This window comes from Tinamus guttatus, unplaced genomic scaffold, assembly GCF_059628265.1.
Source record: "Tinamus guttatus ecotype Peru unplaced genomic scaffold, ASM5962826v1 Tinamus_guttatus_pri_ptg000423l, whole genome shotgun sequence".
In the NCBI taxonomy this organism is placed as follows: Eukaryota; Metazoa; Chordata; class Aves; order Tinamiformes; family Tinamidae; genus Tinamus; species Tinamus guttatus.
Genome location: NW_028288957.1, coordinates 726,523 through 744,908, shown reverse-complemented (window position 1 = coordinate 744,908; position 18,386 = coordinate 726,523). Strand labels below are relative to the sequence as shown.

The window sequence follows — 18,386 nt, the reverse complement described above, 5'->3', positions numbered from 1 at the left end:
GGGAATCTTGTACAAGGACCCCCTCGGTGCCGAGCGCAGGGCTTATATACCAGCAAGGGGGTGGGCGGTTACACATTTCCTTTTAAGGTGCCCGCTCCGGATTCTGTTCGGATTGGCAGTAAGGAGTGTTTGGCTTTAAAGGACTGAACACCGAGATGGCTTTTGAAGTTAAGCTAAGAGGTTTCCAGTGCAATAAAGTATATACGAGTGAAGGATTTGCAATGGACTGCAAACTATACATATAACACCACCACACCTTCTCAAGCCTGCCAGGGCCTCCATTTATGTGTGTGGCTTACAGCTAAAAGTCAGTAGTTTCGGACTGCTATATGAACTGTTACTATCATATATTATACCGGTCGTAAATGCACTCTCAAAAGTACAAGAAAGCGGTATGTTCATTCTTTACACCAGCTTTTTTTTTCTTGAACTGATTTTGCTGTAGATGCAACTGCTTTTTGCTCAGAGTAAAGAATCTTTAATTTGAAAAGCTTTAGTAACTGGGTATGGTGGGCTTTAAATATGGAAGTGGGGAAGGGGGTGGAGAAATGGCTTTATAAAACTGAAAGGAAAGCTACATGAGCTTGTTAATCTTTGAGCAAGGTGTACAGCAATTAAGTGATTTAAGAAAGTGTTGGTTTTATGTTTTTGTCATAAGGAATTATGCTTGCTGATGGGGGATAAAAGTGGTTTTGTAGCTGAATGTTTAAAAATACTTTGTTAGCATTCGAGCTTCCCGTTAATGTTTATGTGTCTTGATGGAGTGAGATTAGCAGCCAGCTGCTAGTTCTCTATAAGACGTAACAGCACCAGAAATGGAACTGTTTTGTAAGCAGACTTCTCTGAGAATGAAGTTTTTAAAGATACTGCCCACTCTGAAAGAGAGCTGATCTGCTTTGAAAAGGAGCCCTAAGTACTTTAAGAAGCCTCAGTGTTTCTTAGAAGTGTTTTCTAAGTGAACCAGTGTTCACTTGAAATAAACAAACAAAAAAAAAGCTTGCATTTTTTTGTGTGTTTACAAGTAGTACATTTTATTTTCATCTGTCTCCTTAAAGTTCGTTGTGTAGAAGGATTTATATTGACCCTCTTTATTCCAAGAATGCAGTGAACTACCAATTGGAAAAACTCAAAACTTTCCTGTTTTTGTTCTTCCTGTTATCCTTCATAAATTTGCATAAAGATCTTCCTTATTATAACACGTGCTTTAAAGATCTCCAACTCAGCCACACTCTTTCTGAATACTCTAGTTCTATGTTGGTAAATGGCAATGGATGGGCTTCTAATTCTGGTGCTGAGAACTGAGAGTAGTTTGAGTTTTGTGTATTTTAGTGTATATAGTTAAGAGACAGCATCAACATATTTTATACAAAATATTTGACTGCCACGTGGAAGTGTTTTTTTTACACAAGGTTTGTATGTCCTTAGTAGGATAAAATGATTCTATCAAACTCACTATGCTTACTGAACCTAGTTGAATTAAACCATCACAGACATAGCCTGAAATGAGATTTTTCCCATCTTTATTTGAAGATTGTAGTAAGAGAGATAGTCGGATGGGGGTCATCAGGGGTGGATGATACAGAGAAGGAAGGAGTTAAAGCTGGGGGAGACGAGTCCCAGGTTCAGGGACCACAACAGGACACCCAGGAAGGCTGTATTTAGGAAGCATACCGCAATTCATCTGAAAATTCCGGAAACCCTGTGCAATCAGCAGTCGCAAGCATATATAAGCATTTATAATTCCATCTTGCTTGGGCCAGGGGGCAATTTATTGCAATCTACAGACTGGCTAAGCAAGCAGCGCTTCTGCAGAACTGCTTCCTAGCCCATCCCTTCCAAAAGGTGGTACTTGGTGCGTCCAATATGGAAGGCATCCTAATAAAGCTGTTCACTGAGGAGTGTGCATAAATGCTTTGCTGGATCAGCCTACGAACAGTGCTGAGGGGAAGAACGTGTTTATTCTTTCTTCTTCTTTGTTACTCTGCCGCACTTCTTGCAGCAGAATAGGCAGCATTTGACAAGAATGAAGACAGTGATGGCTGTGCAGGTGAACAAGAAGGCCAGAACATCCAGGGAGTGGTACTGGTACCAAGTGAGATGGTGAGAAGCTGGTCTCAAGTGCTTTGCTCCTTTGTGGCGCATGACAAATTCAACCCAGAAGACTGCTCTGTCCAGAGGAGTCATAGGCTGGTCGTGATGAATCCTGGATAACCTCAGAGCGTTCTCCTTATAGCTGAGGAAAAGACAAGAAAACAAGGAGATTTCTCACAGCTCCTGGAGGAGCCCGTCTTCAGCTTGCTGTGCTGTTGAGGAAGTGTTAAAAGCCAGAACATCTTGCCTTTACTTTGATCAGTGTTATTACATACATCCGAAACGAGCCCAATTTGCTCCTATTTGCCTAAAGTTGAATTACGAATTGTAATAGAGAAAGTAATTCTTTTGCAAAGGAAAGTTACTTCAGTTATTGCTTCAATCAGCACCACGAGAATAACTAGCATTGTGACTCATAGCCTCCAAAGACTATAATAGCCATGAACATTGAAAAAAGAAGACAGAAAACTATCTCGGGGACTGCTTTGGGTTCTCCCACATCTATTTTCTTCAAAGGGCTCATAAAAATGCAGTATCAAGAAAATGGAATTAGTCATCTGTCTTCCATGAGATGCTGATTTGCAGAAAAGAGGGAGGTGCCTAATATAAAGACTGTCTGTTTTATTTGAAAGCCCTCAACTTCCAGCTCATAAACACTTTGGGCTCCTGGAAAAGCCAGTAGATCTTCTCACATTGACAACCCAATATGTTAAAACCCAATCCTGCTCTTAGGCAGTAACACAACTCACGTGGAATTGTTAATGACTGTATTCAGTGCATCAACTAGGTCCTGCGTCTTCAGTGTGCCAAAATCCAACTCAACTGCGACTCCTTTTGCCCTCATGTGAGCAATGTTGTCGTGCTGGTCAGCAAACATGGGCATCCCCACCAAGGGGATCCCATGGTAGATAGCTTCATAGATGCCATTGGTCCCACCATGAGTAATGAAGGCCTTAGTCAAAGGATGGCCTGGAACAGGGAAGGAGAGGAGTGTGTAGCAGCAACTACTGCAGACCGTGTTTGCTGGGACAAGAGCAGATCACCCAGGGAAGCCCAAGGGTTGAGGAGGGAACTGCTGGGTTGGCATCAGCGCATGTGTGCTGTTTATCTAGTCACATTAAGGCCAAAAGTAGCCTTTGCACTAGGAAATAAAGGCTGGGAGAGTAAACCTTGCTTGCTTAAGGTACAAAAAGAATTGCAGCCACGAGTGTTAGGGGGGTCGTTCGCATGATTCTCGCTTGATTTTGCTGGAAGAACAGGGAAACCGTTTTGCCAAGGACTGAACCCAATTTGGATAAAATGATCCTCACCAAGCAGATCATTTTGAGGTATCCAGTCGTAAATTCTGGTGTTGGGGCCCAGAGCTTCTGGTTTTCTTCCTTTGTACCGCCAGAGAACCTTGAACAGGAGGATGTTAAGATAAACATACCGATTTTTACATGCTTTTCTATCTTGTCCCACCAAGGGTGGGTCCTTACCTCAAAGGCATCCACCTTTTCTTAGTGATTCAAATAACTCTGCTCCAGCTTAGCTCATTACGTGCTAGGTTGGGTTTTATGTGCTTTCTCCTTAGAGTGTTTTTTATTTTGGGGCGTGTGGACACACCTCAGTGTGCTTTGGTTTAAAGAGGGGAGCACACTATGGGAGGTGACGGTGAAGTTCAGCTTCCTGCACATGAAAGAGCCAGCAGAGATGCAGATGAAAATCAGGCCTGCCGGGCTGTGAAGGGCTTGCTGAATGCAGTGAAACTAGAAAGGGGGGAATAGGTTATGTTTTAGACTGAGAAGAAATTCACCTTTTGTGGAATCTGGCTGAGGGCCCGAGCAATTATATTACTTTTTTCAGCAGTTAGGTTATAGACCATTGATCCGAGGGAAAACACCACGATGCCGTGTTCTCCTGAGCTCTGGACAAATTCCTCCATTTCCTAGGAGAGGCAGAAATCACGTTGAGCATAAAGAGGCACTTCAGATTGCAAAGACTTACATAAAAGGAGCACAATCTATCGAGTTTATCCAGGAGAAGATGATGGTTCAGGAGTGCCTCCAATGAGAGCAGGCTGTTACAAAGCTCCACAGTTCTTTTTCTGCTGGGCAGGTAAACCAGGAGCAGAACAAAGTCAGGATACCTGTGGTAATGGCTTTGCAGGCTGGCAGTGGAGTCCTCCAACAAACTCAAAGTTGGGCAGGAAAGGACGTGGGAATTCAAAATCCCAATATGTCCTAATTAGCCACATCTCTGCTTTCCCCATTGTCTCACACAGGGTTGTGGGCCTTCCTATGGGAAAAGAACAAGGCATTTACAACACACACAGGAGGAGTCTTGTTTGCTTTAGATTGCAAAATAAAAGACTTACCTTTGTCTCCTGGCGTTTCCCTTTAGTGCAATGTATCAAGTCAAGCACAAAATGAAAATGGGGACAAATTCAAATCTATTCCCAGCCCTGGTCCCTGTTTGGTCTTGACACATTGCCTTGCATGAGACAACAGCATCTTTAAAAAAATATAAAACCTTTAGGGTTTACAGCAGTACCTGAGTGAGTAGGAAGCATTTAGTTTCTGTGGTAAGAATATAGTTCTTGAACTGTTCGAAGCCTTTACTAGCTGTACTGGCAGTAAAAACTCACCTTGTACAATAAAGTAATCAAAGAAAACTTAGGGCTGAATAAAATAAAAAGGTATATCCCAATGTTGATCAGTTGTTGAGGAGGAGGAAAGTTTTAGTGAAGCTCCCCTGCGTTTTATTGGATGGTGACTCTGGCTGCTCAAATTGCAGTGCAAGGCAAGTACAGCCAGCCCTGGTTCTCCTGGAGACCAGCCCAAAAAAAATTATTTTTGTGAAAAAAAGTATGTCTTGTCAGATACCCTTTGAATGTTCCCTCTGCAGGATCGTCCCAATGTGTGGAACAAGGGAATAAAAGCGTTAGAAATGTTAATGATTATCTGAAGCCAGTCCAAAGCAAACATCAATCAAGCAGCATAACAAGCAAGAATAAAACATACCTGTAGGACATCTAAATGGAGAGGGTGATTACTGAGTTACCAGAGTGCAAATTAACTTATAATGGCAGTAAAGCCGGCCTAACAGTCAGAGTGACATAAAGGTGTTAGTCTGTAAAGCAGGTTGTAAAGGAATCAAGTCTTATGCAATAGAAAAAATCAATAATGGAAACAGAGGTTGTTTTGGAAGGCCAGGGAAGAGTTCTGGCAAATACAGGAAGAGATTAGAGGGCAACAGAACAGATTCCCTTATCTGCCTAAGTGCTGATACTTGGTACAAGATACAAAGTCTGTCGAACTAAAAGAAGATCTCTTTTTAATAAATGCAGAGGCAGGCTTGAGCTCTACTTAGTTAAAGCAAACATTCCATGCTTATATGGAAAGCAAAGTCTATATTTCAAAGTGTGAATGATATGGGAAGGAGAAAGGTGATGGTTCTTACCGTTTATTTTTGGAGAAGACAATAGATATATATATATATATATATATATGCTTAGCATCCTGTACCAAACAGGGACCCGAGACAGTACCTGCTAATGCACAAAGGGTGCGTTTTTTTGCTTTTCAGTTGTACAAAACCAGACAGTGTTCCCAAGTCAGTTCCACTGGCAACATGAGAACTGAGTTATCCCTCCGCTGCTTCCCATGGCTTGCACAGAATTATCTGAAGAACGTATTTGCCCTTCCAGTCTGTATCTACTCCCTCCCCAGCTGCTGTTGTGCCTGTCCTTAAAACTAGGAGATGATAACTGGCCTCTAAAACTGCTCTAGAGGCACTAAAACGGGCATCCACCAGCTCCCTGTGACAGGGATTTGAACTATAAACTAGAGACTGATAAAAGGCTGGTAAAGTGAATTTTTAGATTTGGCATAGAAATAGGACTCTGCTTAAAATGTTGCTTAAAAGAAAATCAGGTATCTGCTTGACAACAAATGAATGGGTCCAGAACTCAAGCTCGACTTTCATTAAGCCTTCAAATACAGAACCAGATCTGGCCGGGTTCCCAAAACATTGAAAAGGCAGAGCCGGTGCAAAAGAAGAAACCGCACGCCACAGCTGCCTTACCTAACCTATCACTGTAGTAATCATCCCACTTTTTTCGCCAATACTTTAAGTAGAAATGATCTGTGTAAAGGTAGAAGAGGAAATTCTGCAGTCTCTCTAGGAAGTGCAGCCGGTCTGTCATCCTTCCCATGCTGCCGGGCACATAAGAAGGTGGGGACGGCAGCCCGCCACAGAGCCGCTCTGCCGTGTTCCCAATAAAGAAGCGGAGACTGTAAACAAAAGGGATTCCCAGGATTTCTGCTACAATCTCTCCCCCAATAGCTATAGGGTCAGAAATCAAAACATCAAACTTGGCCTCCCGCAGCTTCGCCATCAGTTTCAGGTCCAGCAACAAGGTGTCACAGATCACCTTTGCGGTATCTGTAATGTCCTCCAGGTCCTTTTCCATCTTCCACAGGTGCTCCAAGAAGGACAGGTCACCTGAGCCATTCACCCAGGCACCGAGAAAGCTGTCCATGATGGCATCTATGGTTTCCTGGGTGTAAGGCACTTGCAGGACCTCAAAAGTGAAGGGGGAGGAGGTATCTCGGTAGTCAATGAGCAGATTGACAGAGGGTACCAGCACAGTCACCTCGTGGCCCCGGCGAACGAGCTCTTCCAGCAGCACTTTCATGTTGATCCAGTGACTTGCGTCAGTTGGCCAGACCACCACCTTCCCACAAAAACCAGGACTCCAGCAGCACGAGTAGGCCCAAAGCAGCCAGAGGAACCGTTGCCCCATCATCCTGAGTGACAGTCCTACTCTGGCTGATCTGGAATCAGTTGCACTCTTTTGACTTGTAAACACCTCTAGCACTAACCAATAAAAAAGAGAACCAGCTGCTGCCAACCTTGGTGAAAGGGCATGTCAGGGCTAAAAGCCTGATACTGCTCACAGGACGGCTTGGCAAACAGTAAATCCCGTTCTGGAGTCTCTTACAGAGCCATGTCCTAATCTTTGGAAATCAAGGTAGTTTCCATTTGGGCTCTTCACAAAGTGCGCCTTCCATCATGCAAACATGCAAAGCACTTCTGAGCTCTGCAAACTGCTGTTTGCCCTGCCAATGTGTCTTCAAGGTGTTCCCATGCCAAGCAGCAACTCAAGCTGCGGATTTCAACCTGAGAAGCCCATGGGCCCTTTTGGGCAGTGATGTGATTAACCCAGTCCTATCACTTGACTACCTCCTAGGCTTGCTCCTTTGCCCTGTAAAAACCAAGTTGCCTGTAAAGCCAGCAACAGTCTTTACCTCCTCGTTTACTGAGCATCAACAAAATGTCCTGCTGTGATTGACACCTAGCCCACAACCTACCCTTGTCCTCTGCAGCCAGCCGGGTGTCGTGGGCACTCATCATTGCCCATGGCTGGAAGGACGCAGTCCTGGCCAAGGTCCTACCCGCACTCCTGGGAACACCAGCCCTGTTCAAGAAGCAAGCCTCCAGGAGCACGACAGTTCAGCTTTATCCCTGACACTTCCAAAGCAAGAAGAAAAGGTAATTTAGAAGGCATTTGCTTTTGCCAAGACGCTATGGCAGTGCAACAGGGGAGCAAAGCATCTGTCCAAGTGCACATGGGAGTCTCCTGTTGCAGTTGCCCTCTGAGTGAGTTCCCTGGCACAACGATGGGGAATTTAATGCCATGGTAGGACTGATAACAAAGAAGTCCCTTGTTTCCCTGTCCACCTCAGGAGCATCAGTGGAAGGCCCCAGTCTCAGGGCAGCACCAGCAAATGCAGGCTGACATTTTCCATGCAGCCCATGATCCCCGGCAGCCCGCGCTGCATAAAATCCACAAATGGTGCTTCTGCCAGCACTGTGCATCCTCGGCTCTGCCAAGCATAATACGCAGCCCACGTAAATACAGAGTTCGGCGCTCCTGCAGTAGGGCTTCCCACTAAATCACACCCCTTCACATAGCCGTAAAACCCCTTAGTGCTTCATATTGAAGTGCTATTACCTGTTCCCCTACTTCAAAGTGTGTGTTGACCTTACTTCCTCCTCGCAGTTGTGACAACTCCCTAAAGCAAATCAGAGCAGAGCTTATAACTGCTGCTAAAATTGCTGTTAACAAAAATAAATAAAATAAATATACTTCTAATTGACTAAACATCTGCTATCTCTATAAAATGTTTTTAAAAAAAAAAAAAAAAAAAAAAAAAGCAAAGCCACAACCCCTGGAAGCCTTTTATCTCTCTGTTTGGTGGGGCTGTGATGCTAATTTATTGCTTGTGGTATCAGCCAAGCCTGCTGTATGTATACAACTGCTGTGTTATTTTCTTTCAAGCAGCACTGGCACCGTTTACCCAGCCCTAAGGTGCCCGCAGGGCATTCGCTGTGTCAGTATAGCTGGTGATAGGGCAGGTTTGTAACTATTTGGCTTGCTCAGCATGACAAAGGGATTTCGGAAGAGTAAAAGGAGACCAGGATTACCTCCCTCCCGACTTGTACCTTAACCATGAGGCTCTGGGTACATAGTCTTGGGTTCAGGGCAGATGCCATCTCGAAAGTAGGAGTGGCCTTACCTAGTACATCACTGTAAAATTGATCCCATTCTGCCCCGAAAATCCTGTGATACAAGATATCCATAACAGTGTAGACGATGGTGTTCAATAGCCTCTCCGTGAAGGATAGCCTGTCAGTCAGACGGCTCATGAGGGCTGGCACATAGGAAGGAGGCGCTGGAAGACCACCACAGAGCCGCTCCACCGTGTTGCCCAAGGAGAAGCGGAAGGTGTACACAAAGGGGATGCCCAGCTTCTCTGCAAACAGCTCCCCGCCCGGTAGCAGGGGGTCGATCAGAAAGACATCGAAGGCAGATTCCCTCAGCCTCTCCAGCAGTGCTTCGTTCTTCAGCATTTCCTTGCAGATCATTTTGTTTGCGTAGCTCATGTTGAACATCACCTCTCTTATCTGATAAAACACTTCCCAGATGTGCTGCTTTCTCTGCTCGTAAATCCAAAAATAGAAAGCTTCATCCAGCAAGTCAGCTACTTCCTTTCTGGTCATCGGCACCTCAACCACCTCGAACTTGTAAGGTGAGGGCTGGCTGGGATCGAGGATGAGGAAGCATGAAGGTATCACCACTGTCACTTCGTGGCCCCGGGCCACAAGCTGCTGGAGGATATAGTCCATGTTGAGCCAGTGGCTGTTGTCGGCGGGCCAGACCAGCACCTTCCCACCATACCCACAGCCCAACACCGCCAGCAGCCACAGCACCACCACCTCCTTCCCTGCCATGGTGTGACTTGTGCAGTACATGCCCGTGGCCCTCCTTCGATACAAGCCAGCAAGGGAGGCCGGCCCAGTCTGGTCCTGTGTGACTCCGCCTTGTCCACGTGGGCAAAGAGCCAAGGTAGCTATTGCAAAATCCTGGATAATGTTTTCCCTGGAGACGTGATATCTGAGGGCAAATGACTTGGTGAACCTGGAAGCGGTGCTTTCTCGCAGACAGCAGGGAGAGCTGTGGGCCCCATGTGCAGTCGCTCTGTCCCGTCTCCTGCTGTCTCCTCTTGCCCACTTCAGGGCTCATGCCCACCCACAGGTATGGGGCAATGTTCTAAGTGCAGCCTCTCTGCATTATTTCTTGTAAGAAGAGGGGAAATTTTCATCCATTTTGCTGTTCAGACAGCATTTGGGCACCTAGCAAAGATGTTCATCTGCTCTGTGAGCACCTTTTGGCTTTCTAATGTCAGTCTGCTTGTAGCTCACCTACGTGGCAAATCCGGATTGCAGCTAGAAAGTTTGGCCTTCCAAGTGGGTGAATCTAGGTGTGAACATGAAGGAACTCAGTGTCTGAATAAGGTTGTCTCTACAGAACTCAGCTCCTGGGGAGCCTGAATGTGATCGTGGAAGCTGTCCTGTGTGTCACTAGGTGCCAATAATGCACCATAAATAGAACCAGAAAATCTATTGAACATTTCTAGTCTTGCATATTTCTGCTCCGCAACTAAGAAATAATGAAAGCCCTTCTCACTGTGCCAAAAAAATCATCGCTGGGCTGCCACCCAAGAATCTCCTGCTCCTTGTCAGCCAAAGCAGGCTGCAGGGCCTTTGCTTCTGCTTCAGTAGAGGCCAGAGAGTCCTTTCCCGATCCCCCGTAGGTGAAAATGCAGGCATTGGTATAGGCCTGGCTGTCAGGAGCCAAACTCAGCCACCCGCTGTGCTGTGGGGAGGACTCTGGTGTGTTTGTCAAGCCCTGTGACGCGTGAGCACTGCGGGGAATTGAGCCTTCTGAGGCTTGGAAGGGCTCTGCTTCACAGGGTCAGTGCATGCTCAGTTCAAACAGCTCTTTGGCCGTGTCAGTAATCCCTAGGTAAACTTACATTTCTGCATATTTGCTGAAAACAGAGCAGAGGCTTGAGTGTGAAGAACTTGTTTTGTGCAGGGAGGATTGGTGTTAAATGACCAGTGATACAAGCACAGTCTCTATTACAAAGTCGCAACGGATTTCAGTATTGCTGCCGAGAGCATCAAGGTTGGTTTCTAATGCACCAGCCCTCCTCATTACGGTGGTCTGGGCTGGGAAAGGGCTCAAATTCTGCTACCTTCTCTGCAAGCAGTTCCTGGAGAGGGAAACCCGCTTTGGTTTGACATGGGCTACCCAGCTGTATCACCAGTCTCTTTTCCATTAAGGAAAATAATGAAACACACCTACTTGCTGGCCAGCAGTTCACAGACCTCTCAGGTATCATTTGAGTCCTGTCTCATTTTTTGAGCCCTTGGCTTTGCCACCCTGCCCTTCTTCTGGCTCCTAGAATCGTAGAATCATAGAATCATAGAATGCTTAAGGTTGGAAGGGACCTCTAGAGGTCATCTAGTCCAACCCCCCTGCACACGCAGGGTCACCTAGAGCACGTGGCACAGGACTGCGTCCAAGCGGGTTTTGAAGATCTCCAGAGAAGGAGACTCCACAACTTCTCTGGGCAACCTGTTCCAGTGCTCTGTCACCCTCACTGTTAAAAATTTTTTCCTTAAGTTCCTGTGGAACTTTTGGTGCTTCAGTTTGTGGCCATTACCTCTAGTTCTGTCGGTGGCCACCAGGGAAAAGAGGCCAGCACCATCCTCCTCACTGCCTCCCTTGAGGTACTTATAGACACTGATCAGGTCCCCTCTCAGCCTTCTCTTCTCCAGGCTGAACAGGCCCAGCTCCCTCAGCCTCTCCTCATAGGGCAGATGTTCCAGGCCCCTGATCATCCTCGTAGCCCTGCACTGGACTCTCTCCAGCAGCTCCACATCCCTCTTGTACTATGGGGCCCAGAACTGGACACAGAGCTGTGAGTCATGATGTGGGAGGCTGTTTAACGAGCAAGTGAAATAGCAGAAGGCTTACCTAGGACCTTGCTGTAGTACGCATCCCATTCTCCCCAGTAGCTCTGGAAAATGTAGTCTTGCAAGTGATAAGACATTATGTTTTTTATTCTTTCACCAAAAGACATGCGGTCTGTGAGCTCGGAGAGGGCTGCGGGCGTGTAGGATGGTGGGGCCGGGATCTTGCCGCAGTGCCTCTCCACTGTGGAGGCGGGGGTGAAGCGCAGCGAGTACATGAAGGGCACGGCCAGTTTGAGAGCCACAAGGTCGCCACAGAGAGTCACCGGGTCTGACAGCAGCAGGTCATAGCCGGCAGCCCGAAGCCGGGCCATCAGCTCTCGGTCGGTGAGCACCGCATCACACATTTGCCTGTTTATCTGGTTCCAGTTCATGGAGAGTTTTCCCAGCTCCTTATAAAACTGCCACAAAGTCCAAGTGGTTGGTTTGTGGTTCAGCCACAGCGCTACTAAATCCTCAATCAGGTTCTGGATTGTGTCTTTCTTGAAGGGCACAGCATAGACTTCATACTTCTCCACAGCCTCAGCCCTGGGTTTAATGAAGAGTGAAGCGTTGGAGACCAGGATGGTGACGCCATGGCCGCGATGGATGAGCTCCTGTATAACTATCTTGATGTTTAGCCAGTGACTGGCTTCTGTTGGCCAGATCAACACATTCCCACTGAAGGTCAACCCTACAAAAGCCGCCAGAAAAGACAGCAGCTGGAGGTGTTTCTTTGAGCCATGGGTTTTTGTGGCCATGGCAGCAGTAAGGGTTAGATAGCTTGGGCACTTTCTCTTCCAGCCCGGAACACTCAGTCTACACGTCACACGTGACGGGGCTTTACTAGCACCCTCAGCAAAGGCAGGTCTTCACCACCACCCAAGTGAGACCTTTTAGAGCCACGACAGAGTAATGGACCTGGAACGCCTTTGGTCTCTGGACTGAAAAGACAGAAAATGCTAGTTGGTGCAACTCTGCAACAGGACTTGCAGCAGCAAATGATATTATAGATATTGTTAAGTCTCCCCCATCCTTTCTTATGTGCTGGACACACATTTACCCTGTTGGTAAATAATTTACCAGCACCTGTACTCTAGCCCCAGCCAAGAGCTGCCCCCACTCCAGGCTTCAGCATTAATTCAGGTTGGTACATCTTCACCAAGGTACAAACAGCAAGCGAGACATGGACACACACACCACAGTGCAAGCTCTGGTGCCTAAATAACTCCCCTCCCTTTCTCTGTTGACTAGCAGCGCCACGTAAGCCAGAGAAGAAGCCACACAGTACACTTAAGTGCCTGACATGTGCATGCAGCCTTGGAAACACCACACTTTTTCACAGTCAGGTTTGTTAGTATTGACGTTTTCCATGCTGAGAGGGAATCATGTCTTACACCTTGGTGATAATAAAGCCAACTTATAGCAATAACAGTATGCCAGCCTCACTAGGGCGTCTCAGTCACAAATGGCATTTGATGTCTCTGCAGGCAAGCTCATCTGAGCCCTGACTCCCTGGCCTCTGCTCAGTGACTTTTATCACAATATTCCATGTCTTCTGGGGTGGCTCTCATCTGGAGATTCACTGTTTGCATGTAAGTAAGTCACTAGGTCCTGAAAGAACCGCCTCAGGAGGTCATAACCACCAGGAATCAAAATGAGACCACTCTAAAAAACACACATAAACCCACACATAAATTTGTGTGGGATAAATGCCATGCAGGAAAAAAAGCTCTTACCTAGTGGGGCCTTGGCGGCTGTGAAAACATCATGTTCTGGATAATAAGGAGAAATTTTTTATGCCGGGCAGCTCCTGTCCATTGCTGCTTGTCTAAGGCACCTCAGCAGCCCTGGAGAGTTTTGACACAGGCATGAGGTGCTTAAATACGTTCTACCATGAATAGGGCTATGCAATGGGGAGAAAGTAATACAATATGGGCTGATCACAATGAGGCATGTATTCAAGGGATTATTCCTTGCTTTGTTATGCTCCAGTAACTAGCCAAGATTATCTTTCCTGTGTATATGACAGCACTATTACAGAGCCAGATTCTCAGAAGGAATTTGCATCCTGTTTTTGTACCTAGCTACCACTCATTTGACAAAGTATGTTGTCTGACTGCTAAGTGTTTACAAACATTTATTTCATTCCTGTTAGGATCCTAGCTAGGAAAACAGGACCTTTTAAAAGTAGATGTTAAAGACTTGCTCAGAAACTCTTCACAGAAGCCAAGGCAATCTTTTGTCTTCAAGTGCAGAGTTTTTCAAAAGTCCATATGTTGACCTTGCTCGTAAGTGCTGTGTTAGTGGTCCTTGATTCTGGAAACAAAGACATGGTTTTAGGGACATGGAGATGCAGGAACCTGTAGATAGGTCTCCATGTTTTTAAAGTTCTGCCCATAATATTCAACTTCGGTCTTTCAAAACTTTCAGAATTTGGAGCAATTGTATCCCCAGTATATTAACAGCAATGAGTTCCTGTATGATGTCTCCACAGACCTTTACATTTAGTTTCATATCTTTTAGCTCACTTGAGCTTACTTGGGAAAATCCTATAGGAAACTTAAGGAAATTTGCTCTGGCAAATATCAAAGGGCCATATCCTATCAGCTGGAGTATGTGAAGGCTTTGCTATAGGATTGCACTGATACAGCTCGTGATGTTTCCCTGCAAGGGCAAGCCTAGGGAGATTGAGAGCTGCCAGTTCCTCTGAATTTCTCAGGTTTTGTTTCTAATCCATCATTACCTAATTACTCTGTAGCAAACGAGAACTCTTACTAGTGAAACTGGTACTGGAGAGTTGTATTTTACTTATCTCTGTGGCTTAGAAGGATGGTGCTCAGGTTACTCTTAATGCAAAAAGGGGATAAACATTTTGAAAGGATTTGGGAACAAAACACAATAAACATGAGAAAAGCAGGGTTAAGCACTGAGGCTGATGTTAAGTAAGTGGTGTATTTCTCATGTCTAGCAAAATCCTTAGTAATCTGAGGATTGCTATGGAAATGGATGCAATCTCCGACTTCAATGACTTGCATAACTTGCCAGTTATGCAAAAGTTAAGGAATACAAGACTAGTGTTTCCCACACGTGGATAGCTCCCCCATTTCACTGAGTAGGGACTACAGTGTGCATGGCACATCTATACGACTTTCATAATACTTTGGGGCACCGCAAAAGTTCCAGGGTAGGGAAAGTGCCAGGGTAGGAAACGGAGGTAAAACTTGGAGTGTATCATTTAAAAGTTGGGTCCTTCCCAAGCACAGGCAGAAACGGTCGTCTAAGGAGAAGTGTTCGCAGGACACATGTACTCGTGTCCATTAAACACCTACTTCCTCATTAGCGCCAAGAGTGATGATAGAGAGATGCCAGCACAGGTAAGTGAACTGACGTCTCTGTCACAACCCCACTTCTACTCACAAAATTTATGTCTCGATATCTCAGACCCTTACCCTCTGACCCTAGGACAAAAACACTACACATTCCATTTATAATACTTCACTTGTTTTTATTGATTCACTTTAAGATTTTTTTAATGGATTCTTCTTACTGTCATTCTGATGCCGCAGGGACACCTTGGCACAGGCACCGGGGTGGCTCTCCCAGAGGCTTTTACCACTCTGTAAAGGAAAAATGAAATCAAATTGAGGAAGGCTCCAGGGCAAGGTGTCTGTTCCCTCCCAGGGCCAGGCCTTTCACCACACCAGTTTATCTCACCAACTGCTTATTTGACCAGGTTAATTCACTGCTGGGCTCAGCTGCTGAATCGGACCAAGCCTGCCTTGGGGCAGGGGTCCCTCTGCGTGTCTGGGAGCGCAGAGCTGGGGAACAAGCTCCCGCCATCTCTAATGCCAGGCACTAATTTGTTCTTCTATTGCAATGTATTCATAACTAGTGATTTGTTCATATATAAGCCCCCATAGAGAAATAAATGCTAAAGTGAGTTTTCCACTAGATTTTGACTGAATCCACAAATTGTATGTAAGCCTTATCTTCCTGCTAACTTTCTGGTCAAATAACAATAATAATAATCAAAAGCAAAGCAAAGCTTAGTTCTGCTGGAGGGAAGTAACCACAGAAATGACTTTTCCTACTTACTTCTTGCATGCAGCGTGCTCAAGGCTCTAAGCTGCCTGGGTATCTTGCTGGGCCAAAGTGCTGCTGCTCGACACTGAGAGTTTCGGGAACGAAGTTTGTACCTCGGCCTCGGTGCCTAAGCGAAACGACCGCCACTTATTCCCCGGAGGTATATCGATATGTGAAGTTTGCACCTGAGCCTCGATGTGGGTGGCCAGAAAGGACTTCTTCGACACTGTTGTCTGTGACGCTGCCTTCTCCTGTAGTTCGGCATGCACAGAGGGCGCAGACGGCTTTTTCTCTGCTGAGGTGTACTGAGGCTCCGGCGGGGACGTGGAGTGAGGCGCCTCACTCTGCTTTACTTTGGGCACGGAGGACTGTTTCTGCACCTCTGTCTGAGAGGTGCATGGAGGCACCTCCTCTACACTGGGAAGGTCCTGCCCGGAGGTTTGCGCTTGGGCCTCAACCCGCAGTTCTGAGGAGCGCTGTTTCTTCCCCAGGAGCGTTTCAGCATCAGAAGTCTGCGTCTCGACATCTCTTACTTCTGGAGGCGCGGGCGTGATTTCAGTGGGGGCTGCTGTGTCCTGTGCCTCTGGTCCTTCCAGGCAGGAGGAGGCCAAACGAGCCTCGCTGGGTGAAGGAGAAGGAAGACTAACCTCTGCCTCGAATGTCATCAGCAGGGACGTCTGCACCTCGGCATCCTTGTACAAGGAAAAATAATCTTCCTCTTCAGCGATGGTGAGCGATGAGGTTTGCACCTGAGCCACTGCTAGTGAGAATGTGGGAGGCCTCTTCAGCACTCTCCGAGTGCGAGTTTGCACTTGGGCGTCCACGCAGAGCGGTGAGGAGCTGCTCTCCACCACGATTTCCACACATGCTTGCACCTTGGCGTCAACAAGTAACGGGAATATAGACTCCGCTTTCATACCAAGCGATTCAAGATCCTGGTCTTACAAGCGTGTTTACGAGGGAGCTTCATCCTGCTCAAATTTGTTAGATTGTGCTTTTAAGCACACAATTACTTCTGAGATACCTCCTCTGGCCTCATTATAACTGAGTTCTTGTTTCTGCCCCAGAGGCTTAGCAGCCTAGGTCTACGCAACACCTTTGGGACACAACCTTTTGGCCTCTCCTAGCTGAGTATGATGCAACTCTTCAACTAGGAGCAGGCAAACAGCTGCCAGGAATCACTTTGAGACCAGATCCAAGAAGATATAAACCAAAACCATTCCAGTTCTTATTAACACTGGAGCGCAAAGGGGAAATTTGTGGCATGCTATATGCTTTACATTTTACCAGAGCTATATCTGTATTATAAAGCGGCTAGAAGTTTCATTAAAGTATCATCTAGACAGACCACAGATGCAGCAACAACACAACTGAATCTACATATGTGTCCACAGTAACACAACATGTCTAGGGAATAAAGTGGGGGCGTTGGAAAGTCTGGCTTTAAACCAGACCAGCCACAAATAAGAAATGTAGTAGGAGGAAGAAAGTGCCTGGAACAAATTATACAGAAACAAGTAGTTTGTGTTAGCTGCGTCTGAGAAGAACAGCGGGGGGAAATTCCTGCAGAAACACGTGGTGATACTGATGTGACTGGTACAGAGCGACTGGACATGGAAGAGCTGTGTCTAACCCAGGAGCTCCTTTCTTATGGGGCGTCTTTTCCATGTAAGTGAAGAAGTGACTGAAGCTACCACAGTTCAGGTCTCTGCTCAGGTCTGTATTTACCTGTTCTGTTTCTTCTGGCTCCTCTTCAGGCACTTCTGACTCAGCGTTGTTTGTATTGATGCTGCAACATAAAAAGGCACAGAAATTCAGAGCCTGCTCCACAGTCATCAGCAACATGATAAAACAGTGTGACCAAGAAACACACACACACAAAAATGAATTACAGAACACAGCTTTTAATATCAGAGAGAGAAGCAAAAAGCCATTTGGAATTATTTTATTACAACTTTTAACGATAAAAACTCTTGCCTGGATTTTGCCCAGGTGCATCTCTTACACCCAGACTGAGGCCATGAGGACTCTGCGACCAAAAAGGCATCCTGGAGGGCAGTGATACTGTGCTTGCCCCATGGTGGCATCTGTGGGTCTGACCCATGTTAACCCTGCTAGCACTTGCTGTATATGCTGGTTCACATTCCACCTCTCCTCCGTTAATGGAGCACGAAGTCAGAGTTTCTTTTTTTCCCCTTTTAGATGTGTCGTGTGGACTACTATTAATCCTGGAGAGCCAAATCCAGGAGCATGTTCAGGCACCACAAGGCTCACTGATACCAACTGGGGAATTCGGGTCAATGAGAATTACAGCATAAGCCAAGTACCTTTTGCAGAGCATTCCTCTGAGGAAGGCAGACCCCCTGTGAACTTCCCAGTTCATTTTTGCAACCTCTTGGGCCTATATTGCATCCCCCTTTGAGAAAGAAGTTGCATCCTTGGGGGCACTTTCCTCCAATATTTCCTCCAAGTCCCTGGGAAGTTACTTTCTGTCACAGGTATTGAAGAAAAGAGATCAGAGACAGGTGGGGTCGGCATCAGAGGAGCCAATGCCAAACAACTGTCACACTCACAGCTTCCTTCCAGCTTCCTTTTAAACTGTTGCAACATTAAGCAAATAATAGCTCTTTTTAAGGAAGCAGAATTTAGCAAGTCTATTCCCCCTACATGGCTGTTTATATGCTGTGTCACTGCCTGGTGCCATTTATCTAGTCCTTTTTGGCTGCACTGCTTTGGAAACTCCCTGATAGTGGCCAAGGGGACTGAGCAAACCTCTGCAGCTGGACAGCCCTCACCCCTGTACCCGGCACCTCGAATTCTGTGTTCAGTTTTGGGCTCCTCACTACGAAAAGGATTCTGATTCT

The 18,386-nt window shown here is 46.3% G+C and overlaps 1 protein-coding gene across 3 annotated transcripts; it reads right to left on the bottom strand.

The window, feature by feature from the left end:
* Positions 1-1,747: 1,747 nt before the first annotated feature.
* LOC104564855 (UDP-glucuronosyltransferase 2A2-like) lies at positions 1,748-18,226 on the bottom strand. Of its 3 annotated transcripts, XM_088531583.1 has the most exons (8): positions 18,214-18,226; positions 15,463-15,491; positions 6,157-6,841; positions 4,220-4,368; positions 3,887-4,018; positions 3,402-3,489; positions 2,841-3,060; positions 1,748-2,233 (listed from the first exon to the last, which is right to left on the bottom strand). In XM_088531583.1, the coding sequence occupies exons 1-8, from the start codon at positions 18,224-18,226 to the stop codon at positions 1,957-1,959; spliced, it is 1,593 nt and encodes a 530-aa protein (XP_088387709.1). In that variant the 3' UTR covers positions 1,748-1,956. The 3 variants fall into 3 exon arrangements, with proteins under 3 accessions (XP_088387709.1, XP_088387708.1, XP_088387710.1); XM_088531582.1 differs by lacking the exons at positions 6,157-6,841; positions 15,463-15,491; positions 18,214-18,226 and adding an exon at positions 11,462-12,197; XM_088531584.1 differs by lacking the exons at positions 15,463-15,491; positions 18,214-18,226 and having other exon boundaries at positions 6,157-6,886.
* Between the last annotated feature and the right edge of the window lie 160 nt (positions 18,227-18,386).

Coding starts and splice junctions, on each gene's coding strand:
- LOC104564855 (XM_088531582.1), bottom strand. CDS start 12,197: ATGGCCACAAAAACCCATGGCTCAAAGAAACACCTCCAGCTGCTGTCT. Junction 4,019..4,219: donor CTGCAAAGCCATTACCACAG/GTATCCTGACTT, acceptor TGCCTCTCCTAG/GAAATGGAGGAATTTGTCCA. Junction 3,061..3,401: donor ACCTCAAAATGATCTGCTTG/GTGAGGATCATT, acceptor TCCCTGTTCCAG/GCCATCCTTTGACTAAGGCC.